Source organism: Ochotona princeps, chromosome 14 (genome assembly GCF_030435755.1).
Source record: "Ochotona princeps isolate mOchPri1 chromosome 14, mOchPri1.hap1, whole genome shotgun sequence".
NCBI classification, from domain to species: domain Eukaryota; kingdom Metazoa; phylum Chordata; class Mammalia; order Lagomorpha; family Ochotonidae; genus Ochotona; species Ochotona princeps.
This window is the reverse complement of record NC_080845.1, coordinates 26,258,565-26,282,428: the sequence shown is the minus strand read 5'-3', so window position 1 is coordinate 26,282,428 and position 23,864 is coordinate 26,258,565. Positions and strand designations below refer to the sequence as shown.

General features: G+C 38.3%; 1 protein-coding gene across 1 annotated transcript in view; it reads left to right on the top strand.

Annotated features, from left to right (window-relative positions):
- Positions 1-23,864, top strand: part of PLPPR1 (phospholipid phosphatase related 1) — a 234,163-nt gene that overhangs the window by 98,314 nt on the left and 111,985 nt on the right. The window contains exon 2 of the mRNA XM_004580948.2: positions 19,579-19,686. Within this exon, the coding sequence (XP_004581005.1) occupies positions 19,624-19,686 (63 nt within the window). The 5' untranslated portion in view covers positions 19,579-19,623. The remainder of the gene's footprint in view (positions 1-19,578; positions 19,687-23,864) is intronic.

Sequence of the window (23,864 nt, the reverse complement as noted above, 5' to 3'; positions counted from 1 at the left end):
GGCTGCAACCCCTTATGCATTCATCACTGAGCCCTTCATTGGTCTCTGTCAACAAAGATTTTACTCTGCACCATCCACAGAACCATTTGGCTTAGTTCCCTCTGAAGTGCTTGTGCCCTAGGTTTCATTGACTGGGGGAAAAGGACCATTCACAGACCTTTAGGGTGGTGGCTTTTGCCTTTGATGTCATCTGCTTCCTGCTGTGGTGCTAAGGAGTGTGTTCCGTGTACCGTGCTTGATAGTTGGGGTAGCATTGTCAATTCCAACTAAAAGAAAACAGTCTTTTAAAAAATATTGTTATTGAAAAGGCGGATCAGATTTATAGAGAAGGAGAAACAAAGATCTTCCATCCTCTGGTTTACTCTCCAAGTAGCTACAATGGCTCAAACTGAGCCAATCAAAAGCCAGAAGCTTCTTCTGGATCTCCCTCATGGGTACAGGGTCCCAAAGCTTTGGATCATCCTTTGCTGCTGTCTCAGGGCATAAGCAAGGAGCTGGATGGGAAGTAGAGCAGCTAGGACATGAACTGGCACTCATGGGATCCCAGCACTTGCAAGATGAGAATTGAGCCATTGTGCCTGGCTTCAATAGTATTTTTTAATGTGTTATTTGAGAAATAAAGGTAAAATGAAAATATCTTTGTCTCCCAACAAAGACCCAGATATTATGTTTCAGAAGGTCAAATCTGATGAAAATGCCATATGTGGCTGATAAAAAAAAATCTGAACCAGATAGCACCAAAATAAAACTCATTTTACCATAATGAGTTACTTGTATAATTCTTTGTAATCCTTAATGTAATTATGAAGGAGAAATAACTCTAAAAATAAGGGACAATACCTAAATATAAGGAAGTAATATTTACTATAGAACAGAATTTATATAATTCTGTGTCATTCTAAGAAACATTCTCTCTGGAATATCCAAGAGAATTTTATGTATTTGGATTTAAATATTTATACCTCTTTTCAAGGGAACATATGTTACAGTTCTTGAACCAGGGGAAGGTACCAGCTATTGCAGAAATTAGATAGAAGGAATAGTGATTTAAATATTCTACAGTCATGCAAAATAGCAGAGCAACCTCCTAATAAGAAATGAGCTAATTGCCAGGTTTTCTAACATACTGAGTAAATGTGAGTGTAGACTAGAGGTGCATTTTTTTTTGTGGCAATATTACTTGTCAGCATCCACCTATGCTCTTAGTTTACAATGGGATGGCAAGTAATCTCTTACCACTATTAACACCCTTTTACTGGATTCATAAAGCGTGCTGGTTCACAATTTGCTTTACACTAAGAACAAATGTGGCTTTAGAACCATAAAGCATCTGCTGTAACCACATTCAAGTTTGCATAACAGAGGCGATCTCTGTGCCCCTGTTGGTATAACCTTGGTATTCTTGATTTGAAAATATTCTAAAAGTTATAAGCAGACAGAAACATACCAGATCATGCAAAGAAAGTATTTGTCCTCTGTGTGTGATTCCTCATGTCCTTTTGGCTAGGATGACTTGATATTTAATTTGGCTAACATATTGATGCTTGCTCTAGGCCAATACTGCTCAACTGGAGTTAGAAGATGAATAAAATATAAGGAATTATCCAATAAACAAAATGTTATTGAACATTTTTTCCTGAAAGGTACTATGCTTGGCATTGGAGTTACAGCAGAAACAGACACTGGCTTTAGTCTTGTGAATGTATAGTCTTGGAGGGAATATTGAAATTTAGAACTTACAATGGTAGTTGTAAGTATAGTAGTTGGTAGTATAGTAAGTAGTTCAGTCTTAAATATATGAGGTTTAAATGCACATACATATTCAGCAAAGCTATCCAGTGGAGTAGTAGCTGTGTTTAATCTCAGAAGAGTGATCAATCGTGGAGCTGTAAATGAGCACTGTTAGTATATTGTGATAGTGTTAGTTAAAATCTTGGTACATGTAAAATACATGTATCAAGGAATAGCACATATGATGAAAAATATGAGATGAGAATACTGGAGACCATCAGTATCTAAATAGTGCAGAAGAGTAGATTCCAACAAAGGAGGCAATAGTAATCAGAGGCAGGAATAATCAGAATATGAGTGGCAAATCAGGAGTGGTATCCCTTAAGATATATGAAACTTGAGGAAGATTGTTTCTGTAGCGTTATATAGTAATTTAGGAGAATCAAGAAAGTTGTCAGTTGGATTCAGCATTTAGAAGGTATGTTAACATTTAATGCAGAGTTTATGCAGAGTTTTAATAGATAGGCAAAGAAGACAGATTGCAATTAAAAATATTGGAAGGTAACAAGAGCTCTCTTTAAGCTGGAAGAAAATAAAGTGTGGAGGAATTTGGAAGATAGCTACAAAGGTACCTAAGAAGGTTTTTACCATAGAGCGAGTGAACACTAGTTTGTAGGAAGAAGAGATTTGTGGAAGAGACAGTGAGATAGGAGAGAACCATAATGCAAGTGAAGGAGCTGGCCTCTGTCCTAATTTGAATCTCTAGATACATGATATGAGACAAAAAGTGAGTACACTCAGGAGTGGGAATGTGAGACAGGGGAGGAAAATGGCCTGTGAAGTATGATCTCAACTCAGCTACCACTGCGGATGCCTGGGGCTTAACCCATGGGGAAAATCTGTAAAATAATATAAAATGTGTACTCTGAGTTGTGTCACCCAAGGGTTGGTGGGCTGGGTAACTTTTATTCAAACTCCCATTAGACATTGGTTTCAGGCTACTTGTAGCAAGTTTAATTCCCTGCCACCTCGAGGTTTGCATTGTGGTTAGCTCAAGTTCATTCTGTTTTGAGTTGTCCTAATGTCAAAGATTTGAAGGGTAGTTTGGGCTATGGCAGTATAAGTTACTTTGGGTCTTTTCTGACAACTGGGGCAAAATTTTGTGAGTTAATTTAATCCATCCCAAAAAATGAGCTGGAGGCAGACTGATAGAAGCTCAGGAAGTCTTTGTTTACCCCCTAGCTCTAATAAGTGGACTGTCCTATCACACATGAAGAGGAGCAACCTTGATCAGTCATGTTCAAGGGTTCTTAAGCAATGATCATTCAGTCAAATAAGAGCACTGGGACATGATGTGAAACATTCAGTTTAAGCACCATGCACTTTAAACTATTCAATCAGTAAGAGTCATATCCCAAAACAGAACCACAGAAAGCAATTTGGGGCAATCAGCTTACTGCCTGAGCTGCAAAAGCAAAGCAAGATCTCACCCTGGGATGAGATAATGCCTGTGATAAGCACTGTTACTCCCTTTTCAAGACTTTCCAAGAACCCAAGGTCAGTTATGGACATGTCCCAGAAGTGTTTCAAAAGACCTAGCCTTACTGCCGCCATTTTCTATTGTCTGGGCTGTTCACAAAACTGCTTTTTCTGTTAAATAGCAATACTAGTCATATTATTCTTCATGACCGTAATTACTAAATATTAGAGGAGACCATTAAAATATTCCCAAATGACTGCTTCTGAAGACGAGATATGAGCTGAGGAGAGTGGATAGAGGACAGGTTCTGGGTGATAAGCCTTGTAGTTTTATTTGGCCTTTTAAACTTAGAATATGTAATAATTTATTTAAAATAACAAGAGAAAAATTAAGTGGGAACTCTAGTGCAAAACAACAGACTGCAGAGATTGGGATGATGGATTAGTCACTTCCACAAAGGAGCACCAAGGAGTATCAGGTGGAATGCATCCCTGGGGAAAGAGGAGTGAGGGAGCTGTGCTGGTTATGGTGTACATCCATTGTGTGCCAAGCTCTGCATTGATAGTTAACCATGGCAGTTAATTTTTAGGGATCTTTAGAACTAGACCATAGCTTAAGATTTTTCTACAAAGAGAAATGATTTTTCCTATTGTGTCATGATGGTGCCACTGCAAAGTGATAGTGTTATCTTATTGGTAAGGACGTGGAGTGAAGGCACTAAGTGGAAAAATCTTCTGAAGTGCCTACCTGAGGAGGGGTTTGAGTCTGCTAGAAACTGGCATAATAAGAAAAGAATGATTATATTCCCCTCTGGGTGATTGCATGCTGGCCTTCTTTAATTAGACAAGTGTGCTTGCGTCTGAGGATCTGATTTGAGAACTATTTTTGCTTGGCTGCTTCATGATACTCAACTGATTACTTATGCTTTCAGTTCCTTAGTTTCTTTCACAATTAAATAGGATGGTAATCTCTGCTTCTAAGGGTTGTAATGGAGACCACATGAAGACATCCATATAAAACACTGCCTGGCTGATGATGTGACATGCCCATTTGTGCTTTTTGCTCTGTGCTTTTGGGGGACTTTGGTACATTATTACTTTTTGGTAAAAATGAAAGCTTTCAAGCTATCATGGAATTTGAATATCCAAACTTCTTTCCAGAAGTAAGGATTATAAATTCCATGATGTAAAATGCGTAATAAATATGAGAATATAAATGTGACCTTTGAAGCTATTAAAATGATTGCTTAAAATGGACCAAAGATCACGTAACAGCTCAGGTTTGATGGAAAACATAAAGTCGGATAAATTCCTATATAAAAGACTTATAATCTAATTAACATCAGGATTGCATAAATATTTATGCAAAGATCATTGTATTGGAGACAATTTTAGTTTAGATGCAAATGTGAACAAAATGCTTCATTTCTTCTAACCTCTTGTATGTATTAAAAATGCCATTGAAATATGTTCTAAATGTTTAAAACCGCTTTAGTGTGACAAGCTGTCTGTAAGTGGATGGGTGACTGGATATAAAGCATCATACTCCTTCAGTTATTAAAATTGCCCTTGAAAAAGAATCTTCTCTCAATTTCCTTCAAGATCACTTATGCTTCAGTGAATAACATGCAACATCTTTGCGTTTAGTAATGTCATTTTATCAGTATGTTTTTTTGACTTTAACCTACAAGACAAACAAGCGTGTGTGGGGTTCTTAAATTAATTGCATTGTAGGCTGAATGCAAACATGATTTTCTAATCATTGAGCAGCCTGCGAATGGACCAAGCTGTAGCAGTGGTTTTGTTCATTGCAGATATTAAAGTACAAGGTCACTACATGGCAGTTAATATGGTGCCTCAGTTACTCCAAGCAGTTCAGACTCTAGGAAAGAAGAGTTGAACCAGAGAAAAGAATTTAGTATAGGGACCTCCACGAATACGCACAACCGATGATGGTTCTATTGTCTGTCAGTTCAGACAATAAGAATTTACTAGGTCCACTTATTTTTTATCACTCTGTCTCCAGATAGCTTGAAAAGCAAATTAGTAAGCTGACTTGTACCTTTGCAGTACAACATATTGTTTAAGCTCGTACAAGTTAAGCAACTGCTGTAAATCTCGATTTCCTTTTTTTTAAAAAATTTATTTTTATTTGAAAGATGTATCGAGAATAGGAAAGACAGGAAGATCTCCCTCCAATGATTCACTCCCCAAGTGATTGCAATAACTGGCGCTGTGCTGATTCAAAGCTAGGAGCCAGGAGCTTCTTCCAGGTCTCCCACGTGGGTGCAGGCTCACAAGCTTTTGGGTCATCCTCCACTGTTTTGACAGGCCACGATCTAATATTGGATTGTTAATAATGGTGTCTGCCTTGTATGCTCATAATGAGGATTCCTTAAGGCAAACCAAAGAACTTATCTCTAGCTAGGTCACAGAAGCCTTCAAAATTTCAGCTATTTGTTACAAAGACTGCTTTGTAAGGGGATTATTCCTCCTTTCAGATTTTAAGAATATTTTTCTCCCAGGATGATTATTATCATTTTCAAAAAATGTAAAAGCTCTTTTCTGAAATTATAAGATTGGGTGCTTAACCTAGATGACTCATGAGATACCTTCCTATTCTGAGACTATAGCATTTGTAGAATTTAGTTCACAGTGTTCATGGGGTAAATATTTCAGTATTTTCTTCTGAAACATTGATAGCCTGTGTACCTTAAATAAGTATGATAAAGGATGATGAGCCGGCATAGCAAAATAGAAGGCTCTCTGGAGCCCAGTGGACCTAGTTTATGTTCTAATTTCAATATTTGATACTCTAGCCATCTGAGACATGTGATTTAACTTCTCCAAGTCAGTTTCCAGGATTGTAAAAGAACGATAAATAATATCTTCCTTAAAGAACCAGAATGGAAAGGTAATGAAGTTATTCCAGGATATATAGTGTGTACTGGGCATCCAGCAAGCAATCTTGGAAAAGTGCAATTTCTTTTTTTCATTCAGGTGCATTTGCATGATTAAACACAGCCTGGAAGTGCTTTTTGCCACCCTCAAATGACAGGAACATCTGCCTTGTCTTTGTCCAAACATAAAATTGATGCAAGACCTTGGATGGCACCCTGGCTAGCTTATATAATAGCCTTGAATAAAAGCTTTGAATAAAGAAACAATTTTGGCTCAGTCACAAAGCAACGACAAACGTGCCTGGCTTTCCCAAGGGCAAAGAGATGATTTTGTGACTGGCTTTATTGACTTAGGGAGAAACTCTTGAATTTTGTGCCAATAGCATATGTGCGCTGTTCCTTCCTCCTTTTTTAGAGCCAGTAGAGTTCTGAGCATGATGTGTTTTAAAGGAAATTGGACTCATTAAATCAGTGCTTAGTGTGACAGCATTCCATCTTCAGTGTCATCATTGCTATTGATTTCCCTTTTCTGGGACTTCTAAAGTCTTCAAGGTGCGACCTGCTACTTTGTGAGCATTAACCCATCCATGAACTCTACACACTGAACTGTTATTTTTCTACCTTCTCTGGATGGAATTGTTCTGTGTTGTGGAAAATAAAAGGATTAATTAAGGGTTTCCGGAGGAACCCACAAGTGCTTTTTCAGTTTTTGTCAGTGGCTTTTCGCTCTCCTTGTTTCATTATCCATATTTCCCCTCCCACCTCAAGCATGCATTTCTTCCTCATGCAGCCCAGTTGGATGACATGTAGCCTGCATGCTTCTTATTGCTTGACTGCCTGGTTGTGTCTCTGTGAGAAAGAAAAATTGTGTAAAATTAATTCATTCACATTTGAAACTTTTCTGGAAACAGATGTGAACAAATTAGGTGTCCTGGAAATTAAGTGTCCCATCTTAAACAAAATTGTGTGGCCACTTCTTCATGGTCAGTGTGTCTGGACACTCAAGGACAACGTACAAAACTGAACAAATGCCACGTGCAAGGTTTTATTCAACAAATGTTTTAGAATACCAGCCACGTGCTCAACACCACACACAACCGTGTAATTTGCTCTTCCTACTAGAGGAATCTAGTTGATGCAACTGACTCCAATTATGACCTTGGCCCAGAGTCTCACCTATCATACTCCTGTAATTATGCTCTAGTCAATTGAACAGGTGCTTTCATCTGGATACGAAGATGTATATGTTTATGCCTGCCATCAAGTTGATGTTCACCTGGGGAGGAAACCCCACCATTCTGATGGCACTGTAATGACATCTGCCCAGTCTTTTCTCGGTAGTTTAAAAGCTAACTAACTACAGACACAAAGAAGGACATGTTGAGAACACTCGCCTAGTTATTAACTTCTCCCATAATCTGTCAGCAAAACCCTATCATTTCAGGGTTAATTTATATTCTAAACTAACTATGGTTTGGAAGACAAAATAGCATTGAATTCTTAGAGAAATTTTTACTGTCTTGTGCCGTATGGAGTTTCAGTGAGATGGATCTGACAGCGGGGTCTGGGAGACTTTTTGTCTTGGTTGGGAGGTTTTGGTTGCTGTGCTCTTGAAATCAGGAAAACCTTAGGGCTTTATCTCGGGTAGTTTTAATCCTGAGGTACATGGTGGATATTAAAAAGAACCAGTGTGTCAGAGTGCACAGTGATTATTAAAAAATGATGACCACATACATCTTTGCTTCATATTTCTAGTGAGGAAATTGGTATGGTGATCAAGTATCCATTTGAGAATGGCAGATTTATAAGGATAAATTTCGGCTCTACCACCAGTTTTCTGAACCTGGGCACCCTGATTAAACTCTCAATACATTTTCTGATACACAACATTCCCATTATAAGTGAATTAATTTCACAGTATTACTTTGAATATTTCATGAGAAAATACTACATACATTTGACTATCTCCACTATTTCTTTGCCTTTGGCACCTTTAACAAGTGAATTCACCAAAGAGTCCAGTGAAGGGAAAGAGAAAAGTAAAATTCAAAATATTTAGCCTTTTTTTAAAAATGTCAGCAAAAGGAGCTGGTGAAATCACTGACCGCAAATTGAGTGACTACTTATTTGTCACCGTTTTCCTTTCTGATATGAATATTCATGATTTACTGCATTAGTTTTTGGCAGATATGACTATTCATGTAGTTGGCATTTATTGACCATACACCTGATGCCCAACTGATCTCTACCACAGAGATTGAGATGAAAGGACAGGGAGCAAACTCAGCCATGTTGTCCACAGATCTTGGAACAATCAGAAAAAGATACCATGTGTTGTTCATTTAGCCAGTATTGAAAGCCCAGTGCTAGATGGTGTGAGTCACACAATAACTTACCAGACAATATCTGTAGTTTCTAATCAGGATGAAAAGAGAACACATGTGTCCAAAGAAAGTTATATAAGAACTTTTGAGCAAACAAGACAGAGAGCAAAAAAAAAGTGAATCTCAGATTGAAAATAACTTGGAGATTGCCTTTCAGACCCTCTCATTGATGTCATGATATTGTCTGTGACTAGCCAGGAAATCGGCGGCCAAGATAGCAAGAGTCCTTGACTTATTAGTAGAGCGAAGCATGATTGTTCCAAATGAATCGTTGAAGGGAATACCATTTTCTAAGAAGGCTTTGCGATAGAAATAGAAATTGAATATACCATACAGGATATGTAGGAGTTGGGAAGATAAGGTGAAAACATGGAAGGACATTTATACACATTTAGGGAACCCAACTTATGTGGGGAATGGGTTTACATTAATGTGTTTTTCTGTAAGCCTGGTATTTAATATATATATATATTATATACATATATATACATACATATATTATTAGCCTAGGCAATGCTCAAGAATAGCTTGTCCTGTACAGTGTCTGATTCCAGGCCAGTTGAAGCCTGAGAGAAAAAAAAAATTGGGATTTGTGAGGAAGGCTAAAGAAGAGGCTGCGAGTGGATAGGACAGCAACAAAAGGCAGTTTGTCACTCATTCTTCGCTGTTGCAGACAAAATCAAAATGATGCTATGGTATAGCCTGGAAGATTTAAATAAATAAGGAAAAGGATTTTGGCATCCCCACTTTATTCAGTAACTCAGTTATTCTGAGTAATTTTTCAATTGATGCTGTTTTATCCTGAACCCAAGTTTCCATCTCCTCTTGCATAAATGATCACAGAAGACCTCAGCCGGCCTCCTTGCTGTGTTTATTTCTCCCCACTCTCTGGAATCCTTCTGCCCTAGAGCTGTTGTGGCCTGTCTCTTCTCCAGCCTCATGGCGTGTACAATTCCTGTGTCTGTCTCAGATTGAGCATGCTTTCTCTCATCTCAGGAACTTGCTGCATGGGTTTCTCTTCCACAGCAATGCATCCCACCTCACCCCCATTACTTCTGCATCTAAATAGTAGGTCTTCAAGCAAGATTCCATTGAATCCCAGGACTCCGTTAAAAAGGTTGTTACAGATCCTGGTGAGACATTGGAATTTTTTGGTCTTATGAGTGTTTATTTAATGCCATTTTCCCAAGACATACAACTGATAACCTAGATAAGCAAGGAGCTGTGAAACTTACATTCTGGGAGTTGTACAAAAACAATAAATAAATCCAATAAATTATATATTCAAGACCGATGGCATATGTAAAAGTGGCTACAGGATGAAGAGGAAGATACTGGAAGAGGGGGGCATTACAATATTGCAGGAATGATAAGCTTTTGTCCACACCAAATAAAAATTGAAATGTAGTACAGTGTTAAATGTGAAACCTTAAACTGCGGTGATAACCGTGCTTAGGATACTAAATACAATAAATGTTCAAAAGACTAATGAGCAGAGTAAACATTTTTAAACTGTTCAGAATTCTAAGGCAGTGCCTCATGGACTACTCGTGTGTGTTCTCTCCTGATAGCATGGCAGTGCTGGCACTCTGACTCATCCAGTGTGATTCCACTGAATTCTCCCATGTGGATGGGGGTTCCCCTCAGTCTTTCTTCTGTCTTTTGACAAGTGATAATGATAATGAATTATCCCATCATGAGGGTCCAGGGGCTTCCCGCTAGTCACATCTAGACAGGCAGAGATATGACGTTTTAGCTCATGAATGTCTCTCCTGTCTGTCTGTCTCTCTCCTTGGCTCCCCTCTGAAAAATAAACTGCTTGGCTCCCAGGCAACTTAGCTTTAAATTGGAAAAGCAGCCTTGCTTGACAGCACAGCAGCATCAAAGCCTCCCGCTGCTCAGAACTGCTTGTGCCATATGTCCCTGCAGGCCAGACCATCAAGGGCTGTCTCATATCCTGGAACCATTGCCTCCAAAAGGACTTGCCTGTGCAGATTCTTTCAAATGTTTGTTTATGCACCATTACCTCTCTTCTCCAGCAATTTCTCACTCTGGATTTGATATTGGACTGTTAATTACTAACCCTGATCTTTTGGATTATTAAAATCTATTGTGGTTCTGAAGATGAGAACCAGAACAAAATTACAGGCAGTGCTGAAGAACTAAAGACAAGAGTTCTGCAAGGGGCTTGAGTTCCCCTTACCTTCATAACTTAACAAATGCCCCTGCTAAGCCACTTGGGAGTGGCCTGGATTTAAACAGGTTCTCCTATTGTCTCTCTTCCCTGCCATATCAAAAATACAACAAAATAAGTGGAAACCAAGTCTTTCAGAGTTCTAATTATGCCTCTTCTAGATTTTAGCCCTGAGTAAGTATTCCTAACTCCTGTGATCACTCACCACCACCCATCTTGATGCATTCCCTAAGTCAAAGTTAATGAAGTAAATCTATGGTTTTAAACTTGGCACTCAATGGTACAGCTTCTTTCTCCATTCTAGCTTTGCCTAATGCTGGTTCCTTTACTGTAACGTGCTAGAGAAACCTTCCAAAATATAATGGAAATCATAGGTGTAGCATAGAATGTTCTTACCCAAGTTCTGCTTATTATATTCCTCATGCCTTAAAATTTTTTTTGCCTTAATCTCTTAACCGTCTCCATAACTTGCCATTTTTAAATAAAACAAAACAAAATGGACTGTCTTTCATAGAAGCCGTATCTCCTTCATATGAATTACCATCTGCACTGTTTTAATAGGTTCAGTATTTGGTTTCTCTCTTGCTCTGTTCTAATATACCTGCTGTAGTGCATGTTTGCATCACCCAAAACCTGTTCTAAGGTGTTACATCTGGTAGGTATTTTCAAAAGCCTCATTGGATTGCTAGATAAAATGGAAATTTCTTCCCAGTGTCTGTCTGCAAAAACAGTTTAATACAAGCCATTATGACACTAGTAATATGGCCTTTTTTGTAAGAATAGTCAACATAGTACCAATTCATCTTAAACCTTATCAATGTATTTGTTTCATTGGAAGGGTATGAGAAATCCCAATATAACAATCTATTGCCTTAACTGTACTCAGTCTTATGATCTGAATTATGATAACCAGATATGAGTTTATTTTCACTATTTTTTTTGTTTCAAAGGCAAAGAGACAGACACAAGACAGGAGACAGATCTTCCATGCACGGATTCACTCCCCAGATGTCCACTATGGCTAGGGCTAGGCTAGGCCACAGGCAGGAGCCAGGAACATTTTTTGAATCTCCCACATAAATGTGGTGACTCCAGGACTTGGACCTGTGCTTTTTTTTTTTTTTTTTTCATTTTGTGACAGTTTCATTGGCTCTGGGATTCCCCCAACCCATCCCCATGCCCTCCCCCCATGGTGGATTCCTCCACCTTGTTGCAGTATTACAGTTCAAATCCAGCCATGATTCCTTCATTGCAAGCATGTACCATGCATAGAGTCCAGCATCTTATTGTTCAGATAAATTCAACAGTTTCTTGGGGCGACCATCTCTGGTCTAAAAGCAGAACTGGCAGAATATCATCCCATCCAATGAAAAGCCACAACATAACATCAACAACAATTTGCAACATTATGGAGTTAATTGACATGGTATTGAGTGACCAATATGTTAAAAAAAAAATGCAAGTTCTTAACCACATCCTGTGACAACTTCATTGACAGTTCAATTTTAGTTTATACACAACCGGCTGCTATACACCTTAAAATGGCTATAGGGTATTATTCAGCTGTCTCATGTCTTTTCATTTTTTTATTTAGCAGTTTATAAGTGTAGAAGGATAGCTTTTACGGAACTTGGCAGATTTCAGGATAGTTGAACCTGTGCTTTTGCAGACAGGGAGCTGAATTGAGCCATGACTAGAACCAGTGCCCGTATGTAGGATTCTGGTATTCTAGGTGACATTTTACCCCATTATTCCACACTGCCTGCTGCTAGATAACAGTTCAATTATAAATTTTATAATTAAGAATAGCAATGCTTTCTTATATGTGGACTTTTCCACCAGAGTGAGTTGCAGGAAAATGCAAATAAGTTCTCAGAATCACATTCATTACTTACCAACTTAGAGCAATTATAACATATTCTATATTTTTTCTCCAGACTTTATGCAGAGCCCAACCTTCCCTGGAAGGCTCCCCAACATTTCAGCCTCGTGTGTGTGTGTGTGTGTGTGTGTGTGTGTGTCTGTGTGTGTGTATGTGTGTGTCTGTGTGTGTGTGTGTGTGTGTGTCTGCCAGTCCATCCATCTGTCCCCATGTCACTTTCTGTGTTCTGGTTCTTGCTCCAGTGCTTCCAATGTTTCAGTTTAACTGAGCATCAAAATCTCATTTCCTTCCCACCTTTGATTTTACAGAAACAAACAGCAACTCACTGGTTTATAACCAAGGAAGCTTCTCTGTGTTCTGCTTTTTGAAGCAAGTTTTTCCCTTGTGAAAAATTTAGATTTATACCCTATCAACCATTTTTAAAAGAAACTAGGGGAGTTCCTGGCTTGTCTGGGGACTAGGTTTTTTTGACTGAGCAGCTATCTGGGTGGTAGGCTGTAAGAGGATGAAGCATTCGACTTCCTATCAACTGTTGTGATCTCTGCCTTTTCCTCTACTTTAGGAAACCTGTTCTATGATAGGCAAAGGTTCTTGTACTCACTACTGTTTTGAAAAAGACTACCCTCTAACAGAGATGGCTTGCTTTTAGATGGAATTGGACTATTTAAAGATTTTCACTTAGGTTACAGTTAGTCTAAGGATCCACCTTTCCAAACAGTGCTCAAACGCACACAACTGGAATTCAGTAACATAACCTTTCTTTCAATTTTACATCTTGATATTTGGACTTAGATATTTAATTTTTAGATCTTGCAAACACTATTTTTACCATCTCTTGGGCCCAAGAGATACTGAGGCATGGCTAGCTGGTCAAGCAAAAGGGATTGGCCTGAGAAGAGGGTCAGGGCCAGATTGTTGAGGTCATGCAAGACCTTGAAACTAATGACTGAATGAGTCAGGAGCCAAGAAACTGACCAAGGGCAAGTTTGGAATTAAACATCAACATTTGTTGTGTAAATACTCTTTGCTGAGCATTGTGTAAGGTACTAAGGTTATAGACTAAGCAAGATAAACTCCTGACCTTACAGAGCAGTGCTGAGAGTCTAGAAAAGAAATGGAGAAGAAAATCTTGTCTTGTTATGTGTTGAACTCCTTGAAAGAATATGAGGATAGTGTACAATACAGAAACCTAAACTAGGAAAGTAGCACAACTTTCCCACTGAAAATAACATTGACAGATCTAAAAACTGGGCCGATTATTTCTTAGACATTTATGCAGGAATGCACACTGTTTCAAATAATGGGAACCTGACACCGCCTATTGATGAGATATATGTGATACCCACAATTTCATTTGTTTTGTTCATTAACTTAATGTTTTAGCTATTTTGAAAAGTGGTTAGGTTTTTTCCGAGCTTTGTGAAATTAAAACTGTGATGTTGACTGGGGATTACCTATTGATCTTAGAAATGATTCAGAATGGGGACAAGTGCTCAGTACCACCAAAGTAAAGCAGATATAGCATGTGACAGGGCTGAACCACCTGTGGCCATTATCGCTCTCCCTGGCTATAGAAAGAGAAAACTCTCAACTCGGCTTTTCTTTACAATTTTATTTTCCATTTCTTACCCTCAACACCCTTATCACCAATTAAAATTTGACATCATGAAGAAATTAACTCTGGTTTATCTTTTAATTCTAGATAGTTTTATCTTAAACCTGACTTTGAGTAACTTCTAGGAAGTTAAAACACAATACATTTCAAAGTCAGATGCCTTTGCATGATCTTGGCCATGGATCATGGTATAACATACAGTTGTAGGAGGCTGTCCACATCAAGTAAAAGCACACCCTGAATGGCCCGAAGACTCACCGTAATGGTTAGGACATGTTCTGAGACCATCCTTATGGTGTACTGGCTTAAGCTGCAGCCTGAGATGCCAGTGCCTTTTTTTTTTTTTAAAGTTCTGACTGCTCCACTTCCTGTCCAGCTTCCTGCTAATGTGCCTGAGGAAGCAGTACAAGATGATCTGAGTGCTACAAGTACTTGGACCCCTGCTGCTTACATGGGAGACCCAGATACATTTATGGACTCCTGGCTTTGACTTGTTGCAACCCCATTGTTGTGGTCCTTTGGTGGATGCAGCAATGAGTGGAAGATTGATCTGCTCTCTTTCTTCCCTGTCTCCCTCTCTCCCCTTTCCTCCCTCTCCTTCCCTCCCTCCCTTACCCAAGCCTTCCCCCATCTCCCTCCCTCTCTGTAATTCTGCCTTTCAAATAGATAAATATTTGGGGGGAAAATGTTTTCCAAAAGATAAAAGAAATCACAATTAATATTCAGTGTTCTATAACAGATAAGCAAAAGGAAACACAGTCCACACTACAGGGAGGATTTCTCATTGCTACATGTGGTCTCTGAATGCAAAATGTTTTTGTACTGGAGTTACAATCCAGCTGCAACCTAAGTGCTCTGCCTGCTACCTGCTGACCCAGGGCTCTTTCCAGCGACTCTTTGCTGTAATGCTTGCAGGTGGATCCCCCCTTGTGTTCCTTGGCTCTGAGGGCTTGGGGATGCTCTGGCCACCTCCCTGGCATCCTCCATGCAGCTTCTCTCACATCTCTGACAGAAGATTTCCAGTTACTTTGTCCTGTCATCCTTCTCAGCTCTTCCTACCCGGCTCAGGGAGACCCTTGACTGTTCCTTTGGTTCCTTTCCCTGTGCTGCTGCCCGGACCCTCTCCATGCTGTAACTAGGGTAAACACATGGCTCGCCTGTCTGTTCCCGTTGCTCAGGGTTCACTGCCTTTGTTCACCAATGTCTTGAATACCAATGTTTTATTTTATTTTGTTTTTTCCTGTGTTGTTTAGCTTCAGGCATGAAATCTAGTCCTGTTAACTTTATCTTGAATGGATGTCAATCCTTCCATGACTATTTTAAAGTTGTTGAGTTTTCAGTGTTCACTGTTAGAGGACCTACTCCCTGGCATAACAAACCTTTAGAGATTAATGGGTGTGGGCATTTGGCTTACCAGTTAGAGCTCCAGTTAAGCCATGCAGGTCTTGATGGAGTCCTTCCTGGCTGTAGCTCCTGAATCAAGCTTCCTGCCAGTACAAGCCCTCAGTGACTGATCAAATAATGGGACCCCTTCCATCAGTGTGGAAGACCAAGATTGAGCTCCTGGCCTGGTCTTAGCTATTGTGGGCATTGGAGGAGTGAACCAGTGAATAGGGACTGTATGTTTTGTCTCTTTTTCTGCTTCTCAGAAAAAAAGCAACCTACATTCAAGCATGAAATTTTACTTTGTGGCAAAGTGAAATGAAATTATGATAATTGTTCATTTAAAATTATGTTTGTCATTAATTTCTAATTATCTGTAATCTCTGCAAAGAAAATTTTAAAATGAGATCTCACCTACAAAGCATTTTCAAATTAATTAACTTGCTATGAACTGTGAGTTCAGTAGTTAATGAAGTTGCCAAAATCTAGCTATAAATATCTTCTTACATAATTTTGCATTTGATTTTATATACATTTTTTTGGTGCTTAAAAATCTTATTTTGGTGGGCTTTTAGATAGCACATAGGCTTTTGGAATCACACCTACTAATACCACATGACTAAAAACTTGCTTTCAAAGTTCAAACTAAGAGGAACTGCCAGTGATAGTCACTTTAAAATCATTCCAACTGTGGTCTCTGGACTTGGGCAGTCCTTTGTTTCCCCAGATGTCAATTAGGCACCTTGACAACTTCCAGATTGTTAGATACTAGACAAACAGGTTTGTCTCCTTGGCCAAAGCTGTGGTTCTCAATGTGGATGAAGCAGTTTCCCCATGGGCTTGCATCATAGGAGCTCTGCTTTCAATCCTGAATGTATGGTTCTCCTTTGGCAATGTCCAGAGCCATTTTAAGTGGGAGAACTGTTACCATTGGCACCATTGAGAACATCCAACAGGAACTGTTCAAGACAGCACCTCCCAGCACAGAACAATCTGTTCTATGAGGTCAAAAGTGACAAGATTGAGAAATACTGTTCTACTACAAGGACAGCTCAATGCACAAAATTATTGCACTTATCTGTTACATTTTTGTGGTGGTAAACTCTATTAATTCATGCTATACTAACTTGAAGTGAACTACTATGGCAGTTTTAACAAATCTAGGTCAACATATACTACATCCAAAGAGCAAGACCTTGCTTTCCTAATCACACATTGCTGACATAATGAAAGACCACAGCTGTGATTTGACCACTGGTGGTTTAATTCATATCCAGACTGAGGAGACAGAGCCACAGAGTCATGGACACTCCTCTTCTTTTTAAGATTTATTAATTTTTAGTGGAAAGGCAGATTAACCGAGAAAAGGAGATACAGAGAGAAAGATCCTCCATCAGCTGGTTTACTCCCCAAGTAGCCACAACGCCCATAGCTGAGTTGATCCAAAGCCAGGGCCCAGGAGCTTCTCTTCCAGGGCTCCCACATGGATGAAGGGTCCTAAAGCTGTGGCTCATCCTCTACAGTTTGCCCAGGCCACAAACAGTGGAGCAGCCGGGATATGAACCGGCATCTATGTGGGATCCCAGCAAATGCAAAGCAAGAATTTAGTCACTGAGACATCATGCTGGACTCCATGGACACTTTCTAAAGGGTGGGATTTTTTCTTTTGTTACAAATTTCCTGACTTACCAGCTGGATCCAACTTAGCACAGCTTAAAAATAAGAGGTTTTCTTTGCCCCACCACAGATAATATCATGATCTATCACCAATATAATCAATACGTTTTATTTATTTGTCCTAGGAATTGTTATATTTATCAAACAAGGAGAAATTGTGTAGAAAATTCATTGGAAACACCTGAGGTGGCATTGAATCCTTCATTGAGATTCATATCCTAATTCAGTCTAACTCATAATATACTTGCCTCTTTAGAAATTAAGAACTTTGAGTGAAATTAGCCAAAGTGGGAAAAGAAGGAGGGGGTTATGATCTGTCAGGAGAGATCCTCCCTTTTTCTTTTATGTTCTTATCTGATACGGAAATAACTAACCTCATGTTTCTTTGCAGTATTCAGATTCTGAAAGTTTTGCTTAAAGAATTACACGCATATGAACAAATTCTGGTAGTATATGTAGCACATCCTTAGGTTTCATGTTTTGATCATGGCTTCCCAAATCGATTCATACATTTTGATCTTTTGTTCTCATTGTTCAAGCGTAAATGCTTCTTCCTCATCATGTGATAGGAGAGTGCCTACCCTGTTTTTTTTAATCAACTTACAGTCCTGTCATCTAACAAACCTTTCCTTATCTTTTTTGCTAACTTGGGCTACATTAACGTTCATGGACCCTAAGGTTTATTTGCTTTCGTGGATGAGCCCATTCTTCCACAAAAGAAATTTAAAAATTTGTGCTTCAGTATCTAATTGGTCTAAACTGAACAAATTAATAACTGCATGTTAAAACTTTTTTTATATAAAAGTTGAACCTTTCCTTTGACTTTAGAATAAACTAAAACATTTTTACAGGCTCCTAAAAAGTACTGTGGTTCCTGAACCTGGTGGACTATGCCTAATGAATAAGAGATTTCTGTGCTAAGAGTTAGACACTCCTTTTTGCAACCATTATCCCTTCTTTATGTTAGTATATTTGTTATGCTTGTCCATACATTTGATACATTCAACAGTTTCCTGGGGAGACCATCTCTGGTCTGAAGTTAGAGCTGGCAGAATATCATCCTGATCAATTAAAAGCCCCAACATAACATCAACAATAATTTACAACATTATGGGATTAATTGTCATGGTATTGAGTAACTAATATGTTAAAAAATGCAAGTTCTTAACCACATCCTGTGACTACTTCATTGACATTTCGATTTTAGTTTATATACAACCAGCTTCTATATATCTTAAAATGGCTATAGGGTACTATTCAGCTGAAAAAGTTGATCTCATAAGAAAAACGTTTTTAAGGTTTCATTCTGGAAAAGGGTGAAGGAAAACTTAAATGTATGATAAAACATTAACACTAACTCATGACCTTTAACGTACAGTTGGTCTTTCAAATAGATAATCATTGTGTCACACCCCATGCCACGGTCCTTAAGTACTGTTGGTAAGAGATGATACCAAAACAGAAGAAAAACTAATAAATACCAGGAACAGACACCTGAAACATGACACATTCCTATGGATAGAGAATAAAAAGTATGGACAAAAAATTTTCAACTGGGATAGAAGTTAGAAGGAAAAGGCCTAAAACCTCCATACCTAATTGGTTTTGTTAAGCAGAACCAAAATTAACTGATCTAGTACAAGAGTATTTTCAATCAAAGCAAGACATACATGTTCTAATAAAATATTGAATAACAAATCTGCTTTTCCCACCTTCTTTATTCTTGTTAGTGAAGCAGTAATACATTTTCCTAAATGTTTTGCGCTTGGGTCCGTACCAGAGCTGAGAATCCATCACAAGAAATCAGTGATATTGACCCAAGGTAGTTCATGGCTTTGTAACCGAGAGAAACTGATGGTCAAAGAGGAAGTCAGATTAGTGCTTCAGTATTAAGGGTCAATTCTGAAAGCATAGGCAAGGGCAGAGCCAACAGAGCCTTAGCGTGCAGGCCACAAGGATCAGGCACAGTAGGGAAACTCCATGAAGGACAGACAGTAACAACTGTTTTGTACAAGAAACTGTTTCATGGTGTGTGGCAGTCTATTGGGTTAAGTCACCATGCAGTGCGGGGCAATTAGAATTCTATTCGCTACAGCTATGTACACTAGGGACTCCCTACCTGTTCATTTTGCCTGAGTTTTTTCATGGCTAGTCTATATTACTTGCTTTTCACTGGAGTGACTGTTGGCCTGACTTGACTGTATTACAGATTCCAATTTTGCCTTGTTTGTATGCAGCCTGCTTGTCTAGAGGGTAGCTGATATTTTTATGTGAGTACCTAAGGGACTTTGCAGTACACAATTCTTACACCGTGAAACCTCTTTCTGTTTCAGCCTGGACGGTTTTAGACGGTGCAGTCTTGCTACATGGTATGAGAAATGGCTGTAGGAAACAACACTCAGCGAAGTTATTCCATCATCCCATGTTTTATATTTGTCGAGGTATGTCTATTTTTAAACATTTATGGAAAAAATGAATAACAGTAGCAGCTTTTATGCTGAGAGCTTGGATTATTTTACAGAATTGCTTGGTTCTGTGGTTCATGAAAGTCTGATACAGATACTAGTAAAGAATAAATTATGCAAAATGCTTCTGAAACAGGAAGCCATGGCATAAGAACATTTCTATAAATTCATCCTTGGAATACAAAATATTTGTTTTATTATATTTTAATGGTGACATGAAAGCATTAAACATGAAAGAAGACGCAACATTTTAATTGTTTTTAAAATGTGAATATACATTTTCAGGGAGTCAATAATTAAAGCATTTAATAGGTGATGTCAGTCCGTGGTCTTTTGTCCTGGATCCCCTGGAATTGATTTTCAGGCATTTTCGTTCAGTGAGTTTTATCGGCAGATTGTATAAACTGGTTTCTCTGGATCATAAACTGCTTTGTTCAGCGTCTCCAGTTTTGTGCCATTTGAGTAGTTTCTCCATCTTCCTGGGTTCAGCTTCTGTACTCTTCCCCACTGTGTCTCCCTCTCCACACTATTTGCTTTACAGCAGTAAAAGAAAGGGAAACTTTAGGGAATTGGGAATCATTTTCATGGCAAAATAAGATGTTGGTTTCTCAGAGATACTGTTTGTGGCTTCTCAAGAAGATAGGGCTTTTTGCTCTGAAGCTTAGAACTAAAATGTGACAGTGCAAAGAGCTGAAAAGTAAGTCCCTCAAGCTTCCTGTCTGGGTGGCTGGCTAGTAATTCCCTGATCCAGCTGTACAGTTTGCTTTAACAGTACCTTTTGTATCACTGTGAGAGGAACATGCATGTTGATCCATTGTATTATCCTTGTAAAAATAGAAGTTTGGATAAACTGTTACTTATGTTGGCAGAAATGTACTTTTAGTACCTGTGTAAATTACAGTCTAGTAATACTTTTGACAATAATATTTTGCTCTTGCCCTTGAAATATTTTTACGTATCTACATAATCCGAGAATTTTAAATTGTGGTTTTGACCAAAGTCGGGTATTTGGTCATTGAGTTTTCCTTTATAAACATTGGTGGATATTTTGAAAAATACTACCTGATGCCCTATTCTCTGATGTTGGCTAAGCTTTTTATATTATATAACCAGATTGAAATAGTGAAAGTTGCAGCAGAAATAATACTATTGTCAAGGTACAAATGCAAATTCAACCTAAGCTACATCATTGAAAGTGTAAATAAAGAACTCATCTTTCATCAATAAAAACCTATTCTTAATGCTCTCTGCCATTAGTTTGCTATACAATGCCAAAGATAACCCCATTCAGAAAATAAGTGTATGTAATATATTTTTTATTCTAGTTATGGTAATCTGTTGAAATTATAGTGAATCATCTTTTATTAGTGTAGAAGGTATAGCACTTCTTCTTCCAATGTGTTATTTTTATTTTGTCAGAAACAAATTAGAATTCTAAAGTGAGCTGATCATCTGTCATCATCCTCATCCTCCTTACATAAGTTTTGTATTAAATTTTCTTGAAAATCAAAGAGAACCAAGCCTCAAAATAATGGGTGTGATGTGTTGTTGGATGCTACTGTCGCTGAAGGTTTTCAGCCTTAGCTCTGTGGATGAAGAGCTTGGCTGGGAGAATAGCAAATGGAGAGATAAAGAAGACCTTTGCAGCTGATCTGGACAGACATAAGTATACGTTGAAATACCTGAGTAATATTTACTACTGTGTTGTTCTAATTTAGCACATGGGTTTAAGCTGTTTCAACAACTTCTCTCAGGCAGGAGACAAAAAGAACGTAAAGCAGAAAAAGTAGAAACAAGAGGGAAAGAGAAAAATCTCCAAGGGGCTTTAGTGATTTCTAAGCATTTCATTCATCCAGCACCATTTACCTACATTATCCCAGGCAGTATAACATGGCTATCAGAAAACATGACCAAAAGTACCATTATTAAAGTGCAACTCAGGGCCCAATTTCCGAGGTTTTTTTTTTTTTTTAATTCTTAGTTGCAAGACTGTCTGTGTATTTCTTGTACATTTTGCATCTACAGGTAGATTTTTATTTGCTATCCTTTCGATGTTTTTTATTGTCATATTGCTTTAAGACTTCATGGAATTGGGGTGTGGCAGTGGCGGAGGGCATGTTTGCCTTGTATCTAAATTTAAAGAAATATTTCAGATATTTCACAGTAAGAATAAATACGCATTTTGATTTTTTCCTGCTTCTTCTGTATTAGAATACTTAATTTTATTTAAGCCCTATCTCCATTCTTTTAATTGTTCTTAAGTGATCCACTTTTTTATGAGTTGCCCTTAATTTTTCTTTTGCTACTCAACAATTTTAATGTAGTATGTCTCGGTGTGAATTTACACAAACACTTGTTCTTTGCCTTGAATAAGAAAAGCCATTTTTTCACCAATTTTGTAAAACTTTTAGCCATCTCCTACTTTAAATTTCCTCCTAGTCTATTTTTCTCTGAAACATTTTGCTTGTACTTATCTCTTCCAATTCTTTCTGTACTCTGCCTTGTAACTCATTGTTATTTTCATTTCCAGATATCCTGAGTGCGTTTTAAAATATCTGCCTGTTTTTGTAGTCATTGGCCATGGTTATGATTTTGTTTCCTTTATGTCTTACATTAAATGTATTTATTTTGTATTCTTCCATATTAGTTATCTGAAATTATTGCCACTCTGATCTACCTATCTGTCGCATTTGCTGCCTTGGGCTCATGGTACACTGCTTGTTAGTTGTATTGGTTTAGTTACTTATTTTTGGTCATTCTTAGGAGCGCTCCTTTTGTGGGACTTCTACAGGCCTTAGATGTTGAGAGCATAACTTTGGAAAGGTTTTGCAAACTGTTTCCCTTAATCTTGGGTTCTATCCTCGCAACTCAAACTTGCATAGTCCAAAGTGTATTTCCTCAAAGTTCATCTTCCTTGTGGTTTTCCTTCGATGACAGATGATTTATAATCAAAACTCTCTGTGAAGTGTAATATTTATTTGGTGTAGACGAAATCATGTTGGCTAGTATTCCCAATGCTTTAAACATTAAAAAGTTAGGCACAGTGCTCTTATTTGAGTCCTTGTGTTGTATTTCCAAGGACATTAAAATCCAAACACCGTTGTGAGATTGGCATGCATAGGTCTATGTTGCATCCGTATTTACTATTATTAGCACATTCTCATTCCAGATTACATGTGAATTTGAAAAAGGGAAGACAGCTCATTATTGTTGACAACTGTTCACACCGGACAGCTCTGTTAAAATTTTTTCTGCCGTAGGTACTTTTAATTTGAGAAATAAAGAGCACCTGTTTTCCCTGAAGGCAATATATACTTTGCCTATTTTGCACACGTTACATAGTAACCATGTGTCTGTAACCAAAATCTGACCACATTCTTTATCAGGGGTTTGGAAAATGCTTAAAGCATAAGGATACAGAGTAAGAATGAGATGCTGTGCTGCCTACAGTATAAAGGTGGTATACATTTTCTTAGTGATTTATTTGCATATGCACAGAGTGCTATGTAAGCACTAGATACCTGTGTCAGTTGGTGAGACTAGTTGCCTACTGACCTGACCAGTTCGAAGTTGATAATGAAGTCAGCTTGCTTGGGACCTACCCAGAAGGCTGAAACTGGCGCAGAAGTTGCCTGACAACATGTGGAATAGAAGATCTCACGATGGTAGCACAGCAGGAACAACAGTCGCAGGTAATCCTTGCATGTCCCAGATGGGAATTAGAGTGAAGATATCAGTGTCAGGAGAATAGAGATTGTAGGTTTCCAGTGCATTTAGGTAAGGTAATAGGCTGAAAGCAAAGGGATTAAGAGTAAAGGGAGAGCTGAATGGTTTAAGGATGATATGCAGTGGAAAAGACTGGTGGTTTTAGGAAAACAAGCATTTGAATGTCAGACAGTTGGTAAAATGTCTTTTTTTGTACTTTATCCAGTGTCAACTGATGTTTCCGTTTCCCTTTTCATCCTGATCACAATCTCTTACTCTGAATGTTCCTAACAAGAGGATAATGATTCTAAAGGCTAGAAGACAAATGTTACTGTCATTTGTGAAGGGGAATTCCGGAATCATTAAAATTCCAAGATGATGCATGACAATATTTCTGATCAAAGCTTTCAGGTCTTTGCTGCTCTGGTTAGACTACAGCAAATGAAAAA